Consider the following 17,718-nt stretch of genomic DNA (forward strand, 5'->3'; position numbering starts at 1 on the left):
CATTTCCCTTCCACTTCTGAGCTTATATTAACCAACAAAATCTGAGACATTTTTATTCCCTGTAATTCATTCTGCCCACCCTGAAACGTTAATCTTCTTTCTGTCTAAAAGGATGGTCTCTTTCCGAATGTTCACAATTAAAGGGCAGGAGATGGCTGACATTTAAGGGGACAGTAAATTAATACAGGACAGAGATATGTCTAGTGTTATTATATGGTACCCAGATTAGATATATTATTTATGTTTCTGTAATAAAATACATTTAGTATTATTTCTTGCATTGTAATATAATCCTGTAGCGAAGTTATACATTTCCAGTCATAAAGTCATTACAGCACAGAAGAATGGAATGGAATCAATTTGGTAACTCGATTCCATGCTGACTCTCTGTATAACATTCCAGTCCCATTCCCACTCGAAATCCCCATTCTCCTGAAAGTTTATTTCCTTCAAGTGCCCATCCACTTTCATTTTTAAATAGAATCCTGTTCTGACTTTCTATCCTGTCCTGACACTGATGACTTTTGTAAACTCATTTCACAGGACATGGAAAGAGGAATCACAGCCCGAAATCTCAAACGTCACGTCTAGATCTGACAGAGTCATATTCCTTGGGAGCTGAATATCATCAGCCTTTGAATCTGGAAGGAGAAATGATTGTCCAGTCTGTCGATTTGAAAATATTTCAAACATCAGTGTGACTGGAAAAGCACCAACACACTGCCACACTCGAGTGAGAGTGTTCCAATGCACGGACTAAAGAGCTTTAACCAGTCACACAGCCTGAATAAATATCACACCATTCACAGCAGGGAGAGACTGTACCCGTGTTCTGTGTGTGGACGAGGCTTCAATTGATTGTCCACCCAAGAGAGAGGCAAGGACACCTGCACCATGGAGAAACCATGGAAATGTGGGGACTGTGGGAAGAGATACAGATACCCAAATGAGCTGGAAGCTCATCGGCGCAACCACACTGGGGAGAGACCATTCATGTGCTCTCAGTGTGGGGAGGGATTCATTCAGTCATTCAACCTGCTGACACACCAGCGAGTTCACACTGGGGAGAGGCTGTTCACGTGTTTTCAGTGTGGGGAGAGATTCAGTCATTTATCCAGTCTGCGGAGGCACCAGCGAGTTCACACTGGGGAGAAGCCGTTCACCTGCTCTCAGTGTGGGAAGGGATTCACTCGGTCATCTGACCTGCAGATACACCAGCGAGTTCACACTGGGGAGAGGCCATTCATCTGCTCTCAGTGTGGGAAGGGATTCGCTTGTTCATCCAACCTGCGGGCACATGAGCACATTCATACTGGGGAGAGGACATTCACCTGCCCTCAGTGTGGGAAGGGATTCGCTCAGTCATCCCACCTGTTGAGACACCAGCGAGTTCACGAGTGATTCCAGAGGTTGGATTCTGCTGTTATTGTTTCTGCTCTCAATTACATCCAGGACTGCATTTTGTTCATTCTCACAGTTGGTCAATGGGGAGGGTCGGAGGGTGACCCCCCTGCATCTCTGACCCAAAACCATAAATCTGTGTCCCCCTCATCCTTGTCCCATTAGCAAATGGGAACACCTTTTCTTTGTCCACCTTATCTAAACCTGTCAGAATCTTGTCACCTCTATCAAATCTCCCCTCAACCTCCTTTTCTCCAAGAGGAACAACCCCAGCCTGACATTGACAATAAAGAACAAGCTAACAGAATATGTTAATACCTGAAATCAAATGGGAATGTTTAATTTCTGTTTTGAAGATATTGTGAATATATTGTCCTGGACAATAAAGGAATTGGAATAACTCACCTTGGGAGTGGTTGAATGGAATATATCAATCTGGTATCCACCTACAGTCCAGTGAAAGTCTGGAATGTGTAGCTGGAAATCCCACCCTAACAGCACTGTGGGTGTACTTACACCTCAGGCATTGTAGCAGTTCAAGAAGGCAGTGTTGGGGTTGACCACGGCCGAGGCAGCTACATACAGCCACATATTCTGTTATAATTGAAGGACAGCAGATTGAATGTGAGGCATTATGGGACTGGACTATCTTGACCACATTCCTGTGACTGCTCAGTTTCTGCAATCACGAACCATTAAAGCTGCTTAGCAAGGCCCCAACAGAGGACCTGGTGAGAATATTTACTCAGAATGAGTTAGAATTAAGCTGGGGCGGCACGGTGGTACTGTGGTTAGCACTGCTGCCTCACAGCGCCAGGAACCCGGGTTTTATTCCCAGCTTGGGTCACTGTCTGTGTAGAGTTTGCACATTCTCCCCGTGTCTGTGTAGGTTTCCTCCAGGTGCTCCGGTTTTCTTCCACAGTACAAAGAAGTACGGGTTAGGTGGATTGGCCATGCTAAATTGCCCCTTCGTGTCAGGGGGTCTTGCGAGGGTAAATGCATGGGATTATGGGGATAGGGTCGGTGGGATTGTGGTTGGTGCAGACTTGATGGGCCGAATGGCCTCCTTCTGCACTGTAGAGATTCTATGAGATTATTGCAGGACCGGCTGGTGTTCAGCAGCTGAGATCCTGGAATCTGTGAAAAAGGGGGCTGACTAATCAACAAACGGGGGTAGGAAGCTGACTAAGCAGTTAAGAAGCATTCTCAGGCATGTTTAAATTATTTTATCATAAATTTGTGATAACTGTGAGGGACTTGTGACCTGATAGTCGGTGAAGTGACGGTATACTCCAAGTAGCACTGGACTGAAAAGGGGACCTCTAAGAGTGGATTCTAATGGTTATAATCTTACCCAAGCATGGCCAGTGAAAAATCAGAGCTCCAGTGGGGACTGGACAGGTCTCTTACCTGTCCTTTGGAAACTAAGAGCAAGAAACTTATCGATAAAATGATTTGAGAATCGAGCCAACATTTTGAGTCTAAATGACACTTCATAGGAGCTCTCATGAAGGGTCATCCAGACTTGAAACGTTTGCTCGATTCTCTCCCTACAGATGCTGTCAGATCTGCTGGGATTTTCCAGCATTTTCTGTTTTTGTTTTACTTTTATAATAAATGATTTGGTCTGATTGGAATCCCCACGACCCTCCTGCAAAACAGAGAGAAAGTGGTGACAAAAGGAGAAAAAGGATATGGATGATAGAGTCTGGGTTCTGATTCTCCGAGCCCGTGTAGAATTAACAAAATGAGTGAACCAGTTTATAAAGAATAGAAATTACCCATCCCTAACAAAAAACTGATCAAATTAAAATAGGTTGAGGAATATAACAAAACAATTAATAGATGAAGTTTAAAATCAAGTTTCTTTTGTTGTTAGAGAGGGGATTTTTCACAGTAACTTCATTGCAGTGTTAATGTAAGCTTACTTGAGACTAATTATAAACTTTAAGTTTTTTAAAGTTATTTTGTTAGAGGGGTTCAGAATACCTTGAGATTAAAAACTAATAAAGGCTATTGAAACAGGGTGGACTGACTTAGACTAACCTAGAATAAGGATCACAATGTGCCTTATTTATATTATACAAAGGTACTGTCTGCATAGAGACACATATAGCCACTGGTAGAGAATTTAAACATGTATTTCAGATATAAATATGTACTTTTTGTACTAAAATGTATACCTTGGCCAAACTGCAGACTGCCCTGAAGCATAATGGGATAAAAGCTGAGTGAGACAGGCCACATTCTTTCAGAACAGTGAAGCCACAGAACACAGTTTTTATCAGTATGAGTTATAGAAAATACGCGCTTCCCAGACATTAGAATGAATAGAATTATTCATTTTTTACTGATAAGGGATGGCTCAGCAGACAGTGAAAGGAACTTTTGAACCCTATAAGCTATGTAATAGAAGTTATCACAGAGTCACAGAATCCTACAGTGCAGAAGGAGGCCATTTGGCCCATCGAGTCTGCGCCAACCACAATCCCACCCAGGCCCTATCCCCATTTACCCTCGCTAGTCCCCCTGACACTAAGGGGCAATTTAGCATGTCCAATCCATTTAACCAGCACATCTTTGGATCATGGGAGAAAACCTGAGCACCCGGAGGAAACCCACGCAGACACAGGGAGAATGTGCAAACTCCACACAGCCAGTGACCCAAGCCGGGAATCGAACTCGGGTCCCTGGCGCTGTGAGGCAGCAGTGCTAACCACTGTGCCACCGTGCCGCCCGTGCTGAGAGTCAGTCAGAAAGCAACCTTTGAACCCTATGGACCTACGTAAGTGGATGTTGCAAAGTAACAGTGGGCAGGAACTATCAGATTCTACAGACCAATGAATTCCCATTCTTCCAGAAGAAAGGATGTTATTGGCCAAGGTAAATATTGTGCACAAACATGATTGGAGCATCCAGTTAGGATGACAGAGTGGGCGGGTGAAATGAACTTTCAAAATAGTATAACTACACGGCCAATGTATTGTAACTTTAGAAAGGAATTGGACTGCCCAGCTGCCTTTCTCAATAAGTAATGCCTTTAACCAGTATACTGTCTTTTGCAAATCTTTGTATTAACTGGGTTCAGCCCAATACTTAGCCTCTGAGAAAAACCCCCATCATATGTAAAGTGAAGTAATTGTGGGCCAAGTTTTTTCTGCTCACTCCCAACCCCTTTAGGTTCTGTAGAAAAGTTAACCCTTTCAGCAGACAGTTCATTTCTTTGTAAATCACCTGGAAACTCATGTGTCTATTTTAGTTTTTGATTGAGGATTTATGGGAAACAGTTAAAAGTGTAAATTTTAAGCAGAGCCTGGATGAATTTGGAAGAACTGTGAGGATTTTATCGTGTTGTCACCTCAACCCCAGATAAAGAACAAAGATTTTGCAGCTGGCAACATGTTTGGGATTTTAAATCAACAAAGACTTGATGTTTCCGATAAAATCAGGCCTTGGAAGTTGGCTAAAAAAAGTTTAAGTTATAATGAAGGGGAATTAAGGCTCTTGTGTCTTATTTGAATCAAGGAGTTGTGAGCTTAGACCATAAGACATCGGAGCAGAAATAGGCCACCAGACCCATCGAGTCTGCTCCGCCATTCAATCATGGCTGATATTTTTCTCATCCTCATTCTCCTGCCTTTTCTCCATAACCCCTGATCCCCTTATTAATCAAGAACCTATCTATCTCTGTCTTACAGACACTCAATGAACTGACCTTCACAGCCTTCTGCGGCAAAGAGTTCCAAAGATTCACCACTCTCTGGCTGAAGAAACTCCTCCTCATCTCTGTTTTAAAGGATCATCCCTTTAGCCTGAGGTTGTGCCCTCTGGTTCTAGTTTTTTCCCAATAAATTTCAATAAGATCTCCCCTCATCCTTCTAAACTCCAATGAGTGCAGGCCCGGAGTCCTCAACCATTCTTCATACGACGATAAGCTCTTCATTCCAGAGATCATTCTTGTGAAGCTCCTCCAGACCCTTTCCAAGACCAGCATATCCTTCCTGAGATGTCGGGCTCAAAACTGCTCACAATACTCCAAATGGGGTCTGACCAGAGCCTTATACAGTTTAAGAAGTACATTGCTGCTCTTGTATTCTAACCCTCTTGACATGAATGCTAACATTGCATCTGCCTTCCAAACTGCCAACTAAACCTGCACGTTAACTTTAAGAGAATCTTGAACAATGACTCCCAAGTCCCTTTGTTCTGATTGCCGAAGCATTTCCCCATTTAGGAAATAGTCGATGCCTCCATTCCTCCTCCCCAAGTGCATAATCTCACACTTTTCCACATTGTATTCCACCTGCCACTTCTTTGCCCACTCTCCGAGCCCATCAAAGTCCTTCTGCAGCCCCCCTGCTCCCTCAATACTACCTGTCCCTCTACATATCTTTGTATCACCTGCAAACTTAGCAACAGTGCCTTCAGTTCCTTCTTCCAAATCATCAATGTATATTGTGAAACGTTTGTGGTGCTCTGTCGCTTTAAGAAGCTATAGCTGCGAGAGAGAATGCTGAGGATTCATTATTTGAAATTTACGAGCTGTGAGAATCTGTGTTTCATTTGTTTTATGTGGATGTTTGTAGATGTGTTTTATTATTGTTTTGGGCTACATTTGTTAAGGTTTATCTTTCTGGAGAATTAACCTTCTCTTGAGTCTTTAATTAAAGGCATTTCTGGAAGTTTAGAAACAGAACCTCAAGAACGCTTAAGGAATTAATTTTGGTTATTGTTGTAAAGCACATGCTAAGTTTCTCTGCTTGTGTGTGGATGATATTTGTGGGTTGAATGCTTCAAGCTTTCAGGTTTTCTGTCTGTGATTTAAATCAAACAGATTTAAATAAAGGACGTGTAATTAATGAAGCTTTTTTCACAAAAGTTGTGAACCTAGAGCCACATTCACTGGCCAGAGACATGATTCCAGGATACTTTGCTAAACTTGTGGGAATTTGAATCCAGATTCAAATTCACACATGTGAGTATGAGAGAATTTTAATTGTAACGGTTATTTAAAATTTGGGACATGTGAAATAATTCTGACCATTCCTGTGTTCATTGAATCATAGAATCCCTCCAGTGCAGAAGGGACCATTCGGACCATCGAGTCTGCACCATCTCTGTAACAGAGCACCTTACCCAGGCCCTCTCCCCTGCCCTGTCCCTGTAATCTCACACATTTACCATGGCTAACCTACCTAACCCACACAGCTTGGGATACTAAGAGGGAATTCAATATTGCAAATCCACTGAACCTGGGCATCTTTGGTCTGTGGGTGGAAACTGGAGCACCCGGAGGAAGCTCACGCAGACACAGGGAGAACATGCGAACTCCACACAGACATTCACCCAAGGCTGGAATTAAATGGGTCCCTGGCGCTGTGAGGCAGCAGTGCTAACCACTGTGCCACCATGTCACCCCATCGTTGAGGCCAAAACATTGTCTGATTTCAAGAAGATATGAGATATAGCTCTTGGGGCTAAAAGGATCAAGGGATCTGGAAAGAATGGGGGAATCAGGAAATTGAATTCGATGATCAGCCATGATCAAGATGAATGGTGGAGCAGGCTCAAAGGGCCGAATGGCCTACTCCTGCTTCTAGTCTCTATGTTTCTCTCCACTGTGCCAGCATTCCATCCAGTGGCACAGTGGTTAGCACTGCTGCCTCAAAAAAACAAATACAACAATGGCTTTGGCATCTGCTACAATGTGACTGACAGATTGACAACGGAGTCAAGGGCATCAGGAGCAAAAGATACCCTGGGAGGTGGAGAAGAATGTGACGGAGATTACGAGCGGGTCCTTGATAGGTTTTCTAAAGAGATTCAGAAAGGAAATAGCGAGTTGGAAAAAGTCCAGAATAAATTAATTTCCAGTTACATTGGAAACCTGTTGCCTCACAGCTGAGTACAAAATATAAAGAGTTGAGGGAACTGGTGGATAAGCTGCAGAATGGAGCTGATTGCTGGCAGGAGAGCACGTCTGACCTGGACAATCAGTTACATTGGGAACAGGGGGCAGATGATAGGGTGAGTGGAGCTCAGAAAAATCTACTGCTGTTCGGCCAAACTCTGGAACAAGATATTGATTTACAGTCAGAAAATATCAGATCAAGTGAAGAGTTAGAAAATGCAATGGGGACTTTGAGGAAGTTAATTCAGCCACAAAGTGACACCTCCCTGAGACAGACCACTCCCCGTGTTTAGCTAACATCAAACAACCTGAGACACAAATCAGTCACCAGCGAGCAGGTGTTGTTGTTTTCTCCAAAAAAAAAGAATCACTGAAAGCACTCCCCCCTCTCCTCTGCCTCTCCTGTGTGATAAGGGAATGCAGGTGTGTGAGGTTAGCCATGACTTCTGCACCATCATGATCCACAACGCTTACTCCAAGTTTGTTTGCCCAGTTGAAGGAATACTGTACATTTGAGTCATAATTGTTGAGGCAGGGCGTTGTTTGAAAGCATCATAGATTCGAAGAATTAGTTTGGAAAGGGAATAAAAATTAATTTAATTTGAACTGCCGTGTGTTTCTGTTTGAAATAAATTCAGAGTGTACTAAAATGTGAAAGGAATGTATTTGGGTTTGAAATTAAGTTGTTCAAGGTTAGAATTGTGAAGGCCAATTTGCTCCCAAAACACAAAGATAAGGCTGCAGTTTGGCAGCAAACCAGTTCCAACTTTCCAAAACATCCGAGTTAAAATTGTTGAGATTCGGTTAACAACATTTTTCACAAAGTATTTCTTTCAACTCTGATTAAGTGGAAAATATTCTAAATTGAAATTGGTGTTCAAAAAAGGACAGAGAAAAGAGATGAAATTTGAACAAAATTGAAGAAAATAACATGAGAGAAGTTTTTTAAATTATGTAAGTTGACACAATTGCCAAGTTTCCTCTGCCCACTCCCCGCCTCGCTCGGTTCCACAGAGAAGTTAACCCTTTCAGCAGACAGCTGATTTTTATAAATCTCCACACAGCCTTTGTTTTTTAATGTAACCTATACTTGGACACATTAACTCACTGGGATCTTGGCCAGAGCCAGATCGATTGTTTGTGTTTTTTAAACAGGTGATGATGGTTTCCAGCTCTGAGTGAAGTCAACAGTTTTGAGAATTAAAGCAGAGAGTAAAAGACTTTAATTTTCAGAAAGCCACCAAGCCTGCTTCGGATATTGGAATTGATAAACATCTGACGTGAGTTGCTATTTCAAGCATTGAAAATGGAAATCACCTGTTGTTTAAGGGAAAGAACAAAGTTGATAATGCCTGGAATCAAACACAAATTTGGGGCAGCATGGTGGCACAATGGTTCTCACGGCTGCCTCACAGTAAGAAGTCTCACAACACCAGGTTAAAGTCCAACAGGTTTATTTGGTAGCAAATAGGCCAGGGACCAGGTTCGATTCCTGACTTGGGTCACTGTCTGGGCGGAGTCTGCACGTTCTCCCTGTGTCTGCGTGGATTTACTCCGGGTGCTCCAGTTTCCTCCCACAGTTGAAAAGACATGCTGGTTAGGTGCATTGGCCATGCTAAATTCTCCCGCAGTGTGCCAGAGCAGGCGCCGGAGTGTGGCGACTAAGGGATTTTCGCAGTAACTTCATTGCAGTGTGAATGTAAGCCTACTTGTGACTAATGAATAAACTTTGACTTCAAATATTCTTAAAGTTTTTAAAGTTTATTTATTAGTGTCACAACTAGACTTGCATTAACACTGCAATGAAGTTACTGTGAAATGTTCGGTTTCTTTTTAAAGATATTATGAGTATATTTCATGTTTTAAAAGATTCTCCAGAACTCCGGAAAGTGCAGTTTAAAGGAATGCATACATTCGGGTATGGAGCATTCTGGTAAAGGGGAAGTATAGACGAGGTGACAGCTTTTCCTTGGAGATATTTAAAGTTTATTTATTAGTGTCACAAGTAAGGCTTATTGCAATGACGTTACTGTGAAATTCCCCTAGTCACCACATTCCGGCACCTGTTTGGGACAAAGCTCCTAACCAGCACGTCTTTCAGTCTTTGGGAGGAAACCGGAGCACCCGGAGGAAACCCACGCAGACACGGGGAAAATGTGCAAACTCCACACAGACAGGGACCCAAGCCGGGAATCAAACCCAGATCCCTGGTGCTGTGAGGCAGCAGTGCGAGCCACCGTGCCACCCCTTGTTTGTTTCTTTGTCCATGAACTATTTGAGAGAAGTGAATTTTATAATCTGGCCACCATCTGAGACATTGGGATTCTACAGGGGGAAATCAGCAAATAGGTTGAGATGGATAACCCATTTGACCCCGGCTTTTGACTTTCTTTTGAAGTTTCCAGCAGAATTATTGGATGGTGCATCCTTTGAAAGAGAGTGGAATTCAGGATGATGATTGGTAAAATACCCAGCACCATCGCTATAGACCTGATAAACCTTTCACAAATACACAACAAGGATTTGTGGGAGAGGACAGAGAGATAACAACAAGCAAGACAAAGTACATGTCTGGTTCATAACAACAACATGAGAGACAACATTTAACATGTAGGGAAATGTGTGAAGATGGCTTATGAATGTGAGACTCCAACAGAGAATTAAAGGAGGAATTGGAAGACTGATGTGAGATTGCAGAATTGGTTTGTAAGTTGTGAATGAACTAACATCCGAGAGTGCACAGTGCAGCTGTATTGAAGAATGAAGTGTGGCACGGTGGCACAATGGTTAGCAGTGCTTCGTCATAGCACCAAGGACCCGGGTTCAATTCTGGCCTCGGGTCACTGTCTGTGTGGAGTTTGCACAATCTCTCCGTATCTGCGTGGGTTTCCTCCAGGTGCTCCGGTTTCCTCCCACACTCTAAAGACATGCAGGTTAGGTTGATTGGCCATCGTAAATTGCTTCTTAGCGTCAGGCGGACTAGCAGGGTAAATAAATGGGGTTTTGGGGATAGGGCCCGGATGGGATTGTGGTCGGTGCAGACACGATGGGCCAAATGGCCTCCTTCTGCACTGTAATGATTCTATGATTCAAATGGGACTTTCTCAGCTGCTTGACTAACAGCGTGACATGAAATGGTTAATATGGCCTGAAGAGTAAGAAATCATTTTGAAATGATCAAGGCACTGACACAGACTCCAGAGAAACTGACTGTAAGAACAAATTAAAGTAAATGGAATTTTGGACTGGGACAAATAAAGGCGAGGGAGAAATAATACTGAATAAGAATTATTACAAGATGGAGCAGGTTAAGGGACAGCTTGAGAATCTTTTTGAATCTATGCAACTTATACAGCAATTATATGTTATCACTGCTTTTATATCCAATTATACCACTTCAAATATATCTAAAAATTAGTTGTGAGAAGGAGATTGTAAAGGGAATGGAAGTTGGCTACCTTGGGCTAAGCCAATGAGGAAAAGGGGGAAAATGCCAGAGTGAATGAATAGATTGAGTAAAAGGGGTGATAGATGTAACACCCCTGCATTAGAGTAAAATCACATGTTAATCAAATGCTCCACATCAAGGTTCTAATATCAGCAAGGTTGTTTACTTGTTTGAGGAACAAACAGTTTCTAGATTACAGACAAGTCTTTGGGTGAAGTTTTAATTATAAACCTACATAGGCAAGATAGGAATTTTTGAACAATGTTCTGTGCTCTGACTAACAGTATAACATTTATACCTGTATTGTAGCTGAGAGCTGTGTCAGAATGCTCAGTGGGATTTGTGAGTGATCTTGGGCTTTGCAGGTTGGACTCTAGTTGTGGAGGTACTGAGTGCCCCTGGGGCAGGATTTTGGGAAATTACCTTTGGTTCAGGACCCCAAGGAAGATTCACATTTCTACTTGGGGTGGTCACCCAATTGAGTGAGTGAAAGTCATCAGTGTTATTCATAATTTTACCTTTCTAAAAATAAACTTTGAAATGGGAATGGGAAAACAAGCTGTAGTCCAGGAGCCAGTGTTGAGTGTTGTGAGGTACTGAGGAGGGTATCAAGGTCGCAGGAGTGTACCGGCAGACAGGAAGGTGGGTTGAAGTGTGTCTACTTCAATGCAAGGAGCATCTGGAATAAGGCAGGTGAACTTGGAGTGTGGATTGGTACTTGGGACTACGATGTTGTGGCCATTACGGAGACATGGTTAGAACAGGGACAGGAATGGTTGTTGGAAGTTCCGGGGGATAGATGTTTCAGTAAGAGTAGGGAAGGTGGTAAAAGAGGTGGAGGAGTAGCATTGTTAATCAAGGATAGTTTAACATCTGCAGAAAGGCAGTTCGAGGGGAATCTGCCTACTGAGGTAATATGGGCTGAAGTTAGAAATAGGAAAGGAGCGGTCACGTTGTTCGGAGTTTTCTATCGGCCCCCAAATAGTAATAGAGATGTGGAGGAAGAAATTGCAAAGCAGATTATGGATAGGTGTGGAAGTCACAAGGTAGTTGTCATGGGTGACTTTAACTTTCCAAATATTGATTGGAACCTTTTATAGGTCAAATTGTTCAGATGGGGCAGTTTTTGTACAGTGTGTGCAGGAGGGTTTCCTGACACAATATGTGGATAGGCCGACAAGAGGTGGGGCCACATTGGACTTGGCCCGTTTCATTACCCAGTACCAAGTGTTCGGTTTGTTTGTGGGAGAGCACTTTGGAGATAGTGACCACAATTCGGTGTCTTTCATTATTGCAATGGAGAGGGATAGGGCCATACGGCAGGGCAAGGTTGATAATTGGGGGAGGTGTGATTATGATGGGATTATTTTGATGCAGCGAATGGTAATGACCTGGAACTCGCTGCCTGCGAGGGTGGAGGAAGTGGAGACAATAAACAATTACAAAGGAAATTGGATGGGCATTTGGGGCATTTCAAAAATAAATGCTGACTAAATATCTCTGAACTTCCTCACACCCGGTCACTCTGTCATTCTTGTGAAATTTGAAATCAGGTATTTGCAACAAGACTCAAAGAGCATCAGCCCACTGGAGGCAAAGTCATGAGACCGGCCAGTCCAGCAGAAAGAAACCCCCCGACCCTCCCCATTGACCAACTGTGAGAATGAACAAAATGCAGTCCTGGATGTAATTGAGAGCAGAAACAATAACAGCAGACTCTAATGCCCATATTCACTTGTGAACTCGCTGGTGTCTCAGCAGGGTGGATGAATTACAAAGTCCCTTCCCACACTGAGAACAGGTGAATGGCCTCTCCCCAGTGTGAACTCGCTGGTGTTTCTGTCGGTTGGATGACTTACTGAATCCCTTCCCACACTGAAAGCAGCTGTATGGTCTCTCCCCAGTGTGATCTCACTGGTGTGTCTGCAGGCTTCATATCCGAGTAAATCCCTTCCCACACTGAAAGCAGCTGTATGGTCTCTCCCCTGTGTGATCTCACTGGTGTGTCTGCAGGCTTCATATCCGAGTAAATCCCTTCCAACACTGACAGCAGCTGTATGGTCTCTCCCCTGTGTGATCTCACTGGTGTGTCTGCAGGTTTGATATCCGAGTAAATCCCTTCCAACACTGACAGCAGGTGAATGCACTCTCACCAGTGTGAACTTGCTGGTGTCTCTGCAGAGTGGATGAATCAGTGAATCCCTTCGCAGAGACCCAGCAGGTGAACGGCCTCTCCCCAGTGTGGCTGTGCCGATGAGCTTCCAGTGGAGAGGGCACTTTGTATCTCTTCCCAGTGTGTTGTGCCTGATTCAATCGACAAACAGTTTATTGAGTTATGCCAGTGGGGAGAAGCCACAGGGGCTGACCATGTGCAACTCCACCCAACACAGAATATCATCAATTCTTATCCAGTTACTCAGCCCATCCCGGCTGGACACAATCCAATCAGAATGGTGATAGATTACATACATCATAGGTTCAATAAAATTAGTATCTGGGCATTATGGGGCTTTGTGATCATCTCATGGACAGGTGCCCCCATCATGATGCTTTCCAGACCCCCCTTGGGGGGGTCTTTCTTGGGCTTTCTTTGTACTTAGACTCCCTTAGTTAGAAATGGGGTGGATTAAAAGTTCTCATGGACGTCAGCACTCTTCCTTTGTTTTAATCTAATGACCACATGATCTGGGAACATTTCTATTTCATAATCTCTCTTTGTAAACTCTTTTCTTCAGTATCCAATTCCAGAATTTTCCTTTTCTTTGTGTTACTTGCGTCAGGAATAAATCTTTGGACCTGACAGGAAGTTTAACCCAAGATCAATCCAACACAGGATTGGTCAGAATCATTTCACATGTGTTAAATTTTAAATAACCATTACAAATTAAAACTCTCATTCTCACATGGGTGAATTGTATCCGGATTAAAATTCCCACATGTTTAGTAAAATATCCTGGAATCCTGTCTCTGGACAGTAAATATGGCTCCAGGTTCATAACTTCTGAACAACAAAAGTTTTATTCATCACACTTCCTTTTTTAAAAATCTGTTTGATTTAAATCACAGACAGAAAACCTCAAAGCTTGAAGCGTTCAACCCACAAATATCATCCACGCACAAACAGAGAAACTTAGCATGTGCTTTACAACAACAATAACCAAAATTAATTACTTAAGCGTTCTTGTGATCCTGTTTTTAAACTCCCAAAAATGCCTTCAATTAAAGACTCAAGGTAAGGTTAATTCTCCAGAAAGATAAACCTTAACAAATGTAGCCCAAAACAATGATAAAACACATCTACAAACATCCACATAAAACAGACAAAACACACAGATTCTCACAGCTCGTAAATTTCAAACAATGAATCCTCAGCATTCTCTCTCGCAGCTATAGCTTCTTAAAGCGACAGAGCACTACAAGCTCACAACTCCTTGATTAAAATAAGATACAAGATTCTTCATTATAACTTAACCTTTTTTAAGCCAACTTCCAAGGACTGATTTTAGAGGCAACATCTTTGTTGATTTAAAATCCCAAACACGTTACACCCAAACACCAGCAAAATCTTTGTTCTTTATCTGGGGATAAAATTCTCAGTTATTCCAAATTCCTCCAGGCTATACTTAATATTTCCGCATTTAACTTATTCCCAGAAATCCTCAATTATAAACTAAAATAGACACATGAGTTTCCGGGCAGTCACAGGAATATGGTCAAGATACTCCAGTCCCACAATGCCTCACATTCAATCTGCAGTCCTTCAATTATAACAGAATATGTGGCTGTATGTCGCTGCCTTGGCCATGGTCAACCCCAAGGGTGCCTTCTTGAACTGCTGCAATGCCTAAGGTGTACGTACACCCACAGTGCTGTGAGGAAGGGACTTCCAGTTACTGAGAGAGACAAGAGATGAAATTGCTGGGCCTCTGACAGAAATCTTTGTTTCTTCATTGGACACAGGTGAGGTCCCAGAGGATTGGAGGATAGCAAATGTGATCCCGTTATTTAAGAAGGGTAGCAAGGATAACCCGGGCAATTATAGGCCAGTGAGCTTGACGTCCGTGGTAGGGAAATTGTTGGAGAAGATTCTTAGAGATAGGATCTATACACATTTAGAACTGAATAATCTCATTAGCGATAGACAACATGGTTTTGTACGAGGGAAATTTGGTTGAGTTTTTTGAGGAGGTAACAAAAATTATTGACGAGGGAAGGGCCGTGGATGTCGTCTACATGGATTTTAGTAAAGCATTTGACAAGGTCCCTCATGGCAGGCTGGTGCAAAAGGTTAAATCTCACGGGATCAAAGGTGAACTAGCTAGATGGGTACAGAACTGGCTTCGCCACAGAAGACAGAGGGTAGCAGTGGAGGGGTCTTTTTCTGATTGGAGGTCTGTGACTAGGGTGTTCACAGTAAGAGTTTTAACAACACCAGGTTAAAGTCCAACAGGTTGATTTGGTAGCAAATGCCATTCGCTTTCGGAGCGCAGACAGTGAGGAACATTGTCAGAGGCTACAGAAGGATATAGATAGGCTGGAAATTTGGGCAAAGAAATGGCAGATGGAGTTCAATCCTGATAAATGCGAAGTGATGCATTTTGGTAGAACTAACGTAGGGGGGAGCAATACGATAAATGGCAGAACCATAAACGGTGTAGATACGCAGAGGGACCTGGGTGTGCAAGTCCACAGATCCTTGAAGGTGACGTCACAGGTGGAGAAGGTAGTGAATAAGGCATATGGCATGCTTGCCTTTATAGGACGGGGCATAGAGTATAAAAGTTGGGGTCTGATGTTGCGGTTGTATAGAAAGTTGGTTCGGCTGCATTGGAATACTGCGCCCAGTTCTGGTCGCCACACTACCAGAAGGACGTGGAGGCTTTAGAGAGAGTGCAGAGGAGGTTTACCAGGATGTTGCCTGGTATGGAAGGGCTTAGTTATGAGGAGAGATTGGGTAAACTGGGGTTGTTCTCACTGGAAAGACGGAGGATGAGGGGTGACCTAATAGAGGTGTATAAAATTATGAAAGGCATAGATAGGGTGAACGGTGGGAAGCTTTTTCCCAGATCGGTGGTGATGTTCACGAGGGGTCATAGGTTCAAGGTGAGGAGGGGGAGGTTTAACACGGATATCAGAGGGACATATTTTACACAGAGGGTGGTGGGGGCCTGGAATGCGCTGCCGGGCAAGGTGGTGGAGGCGGACACACGGGGAACGTTTAGACTTATCTAGATAGCCACATGAACGGAGTGGGAATGGAGGGATACAAAAGAATGGTCTAGTTTGGACCAGGGAGCGGCGTGGGCGTGGAGGGCCGAAGGGCCTGTTCCTGTGCTGTATTGTTCTTTGTTCTTTGTTTGTTCGCTGCTCCTTCGTCAGATGGAGCAGGTGGTCGAAAGGAGCAGCGCTCCGAAAGCTAATGGCATTTGCTACCAAATAAACCTGTTGGACTTTAACCTGGTGTTGTTAAACTTTTTACTGTGTTTACCCCAGTCCAACACCGGCATCTCCACATCATGACTCAGGTGTTCCGCAGGGCTCTGTACCGGGACCTCTGCTGTTGTGATATATATAAATGATTTGGAAGAAGATGTCGCTGGGCTGATTAGCAAGTCTGCGGACGACACAAAGATTGCTGGAGTTGCGGATAGTGATGAACACTGTCAGAGAATACAGCAGGATATAGATAGGCTGGAAAATTGGGCAGAGAAATGGCAGATGGAATTTAAGATGTGGAGATGCCGGTGTTGGACTGGGGGAAACACAGTAAGAAGTCTAACAACACCAGGTTAAAGTCCAACAGGTTTAATTGGTAGCAAAAGCCACTCGCTTTCGGGACAGGCTGCCCCTTCATCAGGTAGGTGGGAGTTCCAGATGAATGCGAAGTGATGCATTTTGGTAGATCTAATGCAGGGGGGAGCTATACAATAAATGGCAGAACCATCAGGAGCAGAGACACGCAGAGGGATCTGGGTGCGCAAGTCCACAGAACCATAAAGGTGGCAACACAGGTGGAAAGGGGGGGCGAAGAAGGCATATGGCATGCTTGCTTTTATTGGATGGGGCATAGAGTATAAAAGTTGGCATATGATGTTGCAGTTACATAGAACGTTGGTTAGGCCACATTTGGAATACTGTGTCCAGTTCTGGTCGCCGCACTACCAGAAGGATGTGGAGGCTTTGGAGAGAGTGCAGAAAAGGTTTACCAGGATGTTGCCAAATATGGAGGGTATTAGCTATGAGGAGAGATTGAGTAAACTAGGGTTGTTCTCCCTGGAAAGACGGAAGTTGAGGGGGCGACCTTATAGAAGTTTATAAAATTATGAAGGGCATAGATAGGGTGAACAGTTGGAAGCTTTTTCCCAGGTCAGAAATGACAAACACAAGGGGTCACAAGTTCAAAGTAAGGGGGGCAAGGTTCAATACAGATATGCGGGGGACGTATTTTACACAGAGGGTGGTGGGGGCCTGGAATGCACTACCAAGCAAGGTGGTTGAGGCAGACACGCTAGGATCATTTAAGACTTATTGAGATAGCCACATGAACAGACTGGGAATAGAGGGATACAAACGGATGGTCCAGTTAGGAAGACGTGATCAGTGCAGGCTTGGAGGGCCGAAGGGCCTGTTCCTGTGCTGTATTGTTCTTTGTACATTTTTCAGACTTTCACTAGACTGTAGGTGGATATCAGATTGATATATTCCATTCAACCACACCCAAGGTGAGTTATTCCAATTCCTTTATTGTCCAGGACAATATATCCACAATATCTTTAAAACAGAAATTAAACATTCCCATTTGATTTCAGACAGTAACATATTCTGTTAGTTTGTTCTTTATTGTCAATGTCAGGCTGGGGTTGTTCTCCTTGGAGCAAAGGAGGTTGAGGGGAGATTTGATAGAAGTGGACAAGATTCTGACAGGTTTAGATAAGGTGGACAAAGAAAAGCTGTTCCC

At 43.5% G+C, this 17,718-nt stretch overlaps 1 protein-coding gene across 1 annotated transcript in view; it reads left to right on the forward strand.

Moving 5' to 3' along the window:
- The first annotated feature begins 739 nt into the window (after window positions 1-739).
- Window positions 740-17,718, forward strand: part of LOC144481006 (uncharacterized) — a 51,071-nt gene continuing 34,092 nt past the window's right edge. The window contains exon 1 of the mRNA XM_078200632.1: window positions 740-1,369. Coding sequence (XP_078056758.1) covers window positions 895-1,369 — 475 coding nt within the window. The 5' untranslated portion in view covers window positions 740-894. The remainder of the gene's footprint in view (window positions 1,370-17,718) is intronic.

This window comes from Mustelus asterias, chromosome 30 (genome assembly GCF_964213995.1).
Source record: "Mustelus asterias chromosome 30, sMusAst1.hap1.1, whole genome shotgun sequence".
Classification (NCBI taxonomy): Eukaryota; Metazoa; Chordata; class Chondrichthyes; order Carcharhiniformes; family Triakidae; genus Mustelus; species Mustelus asterias.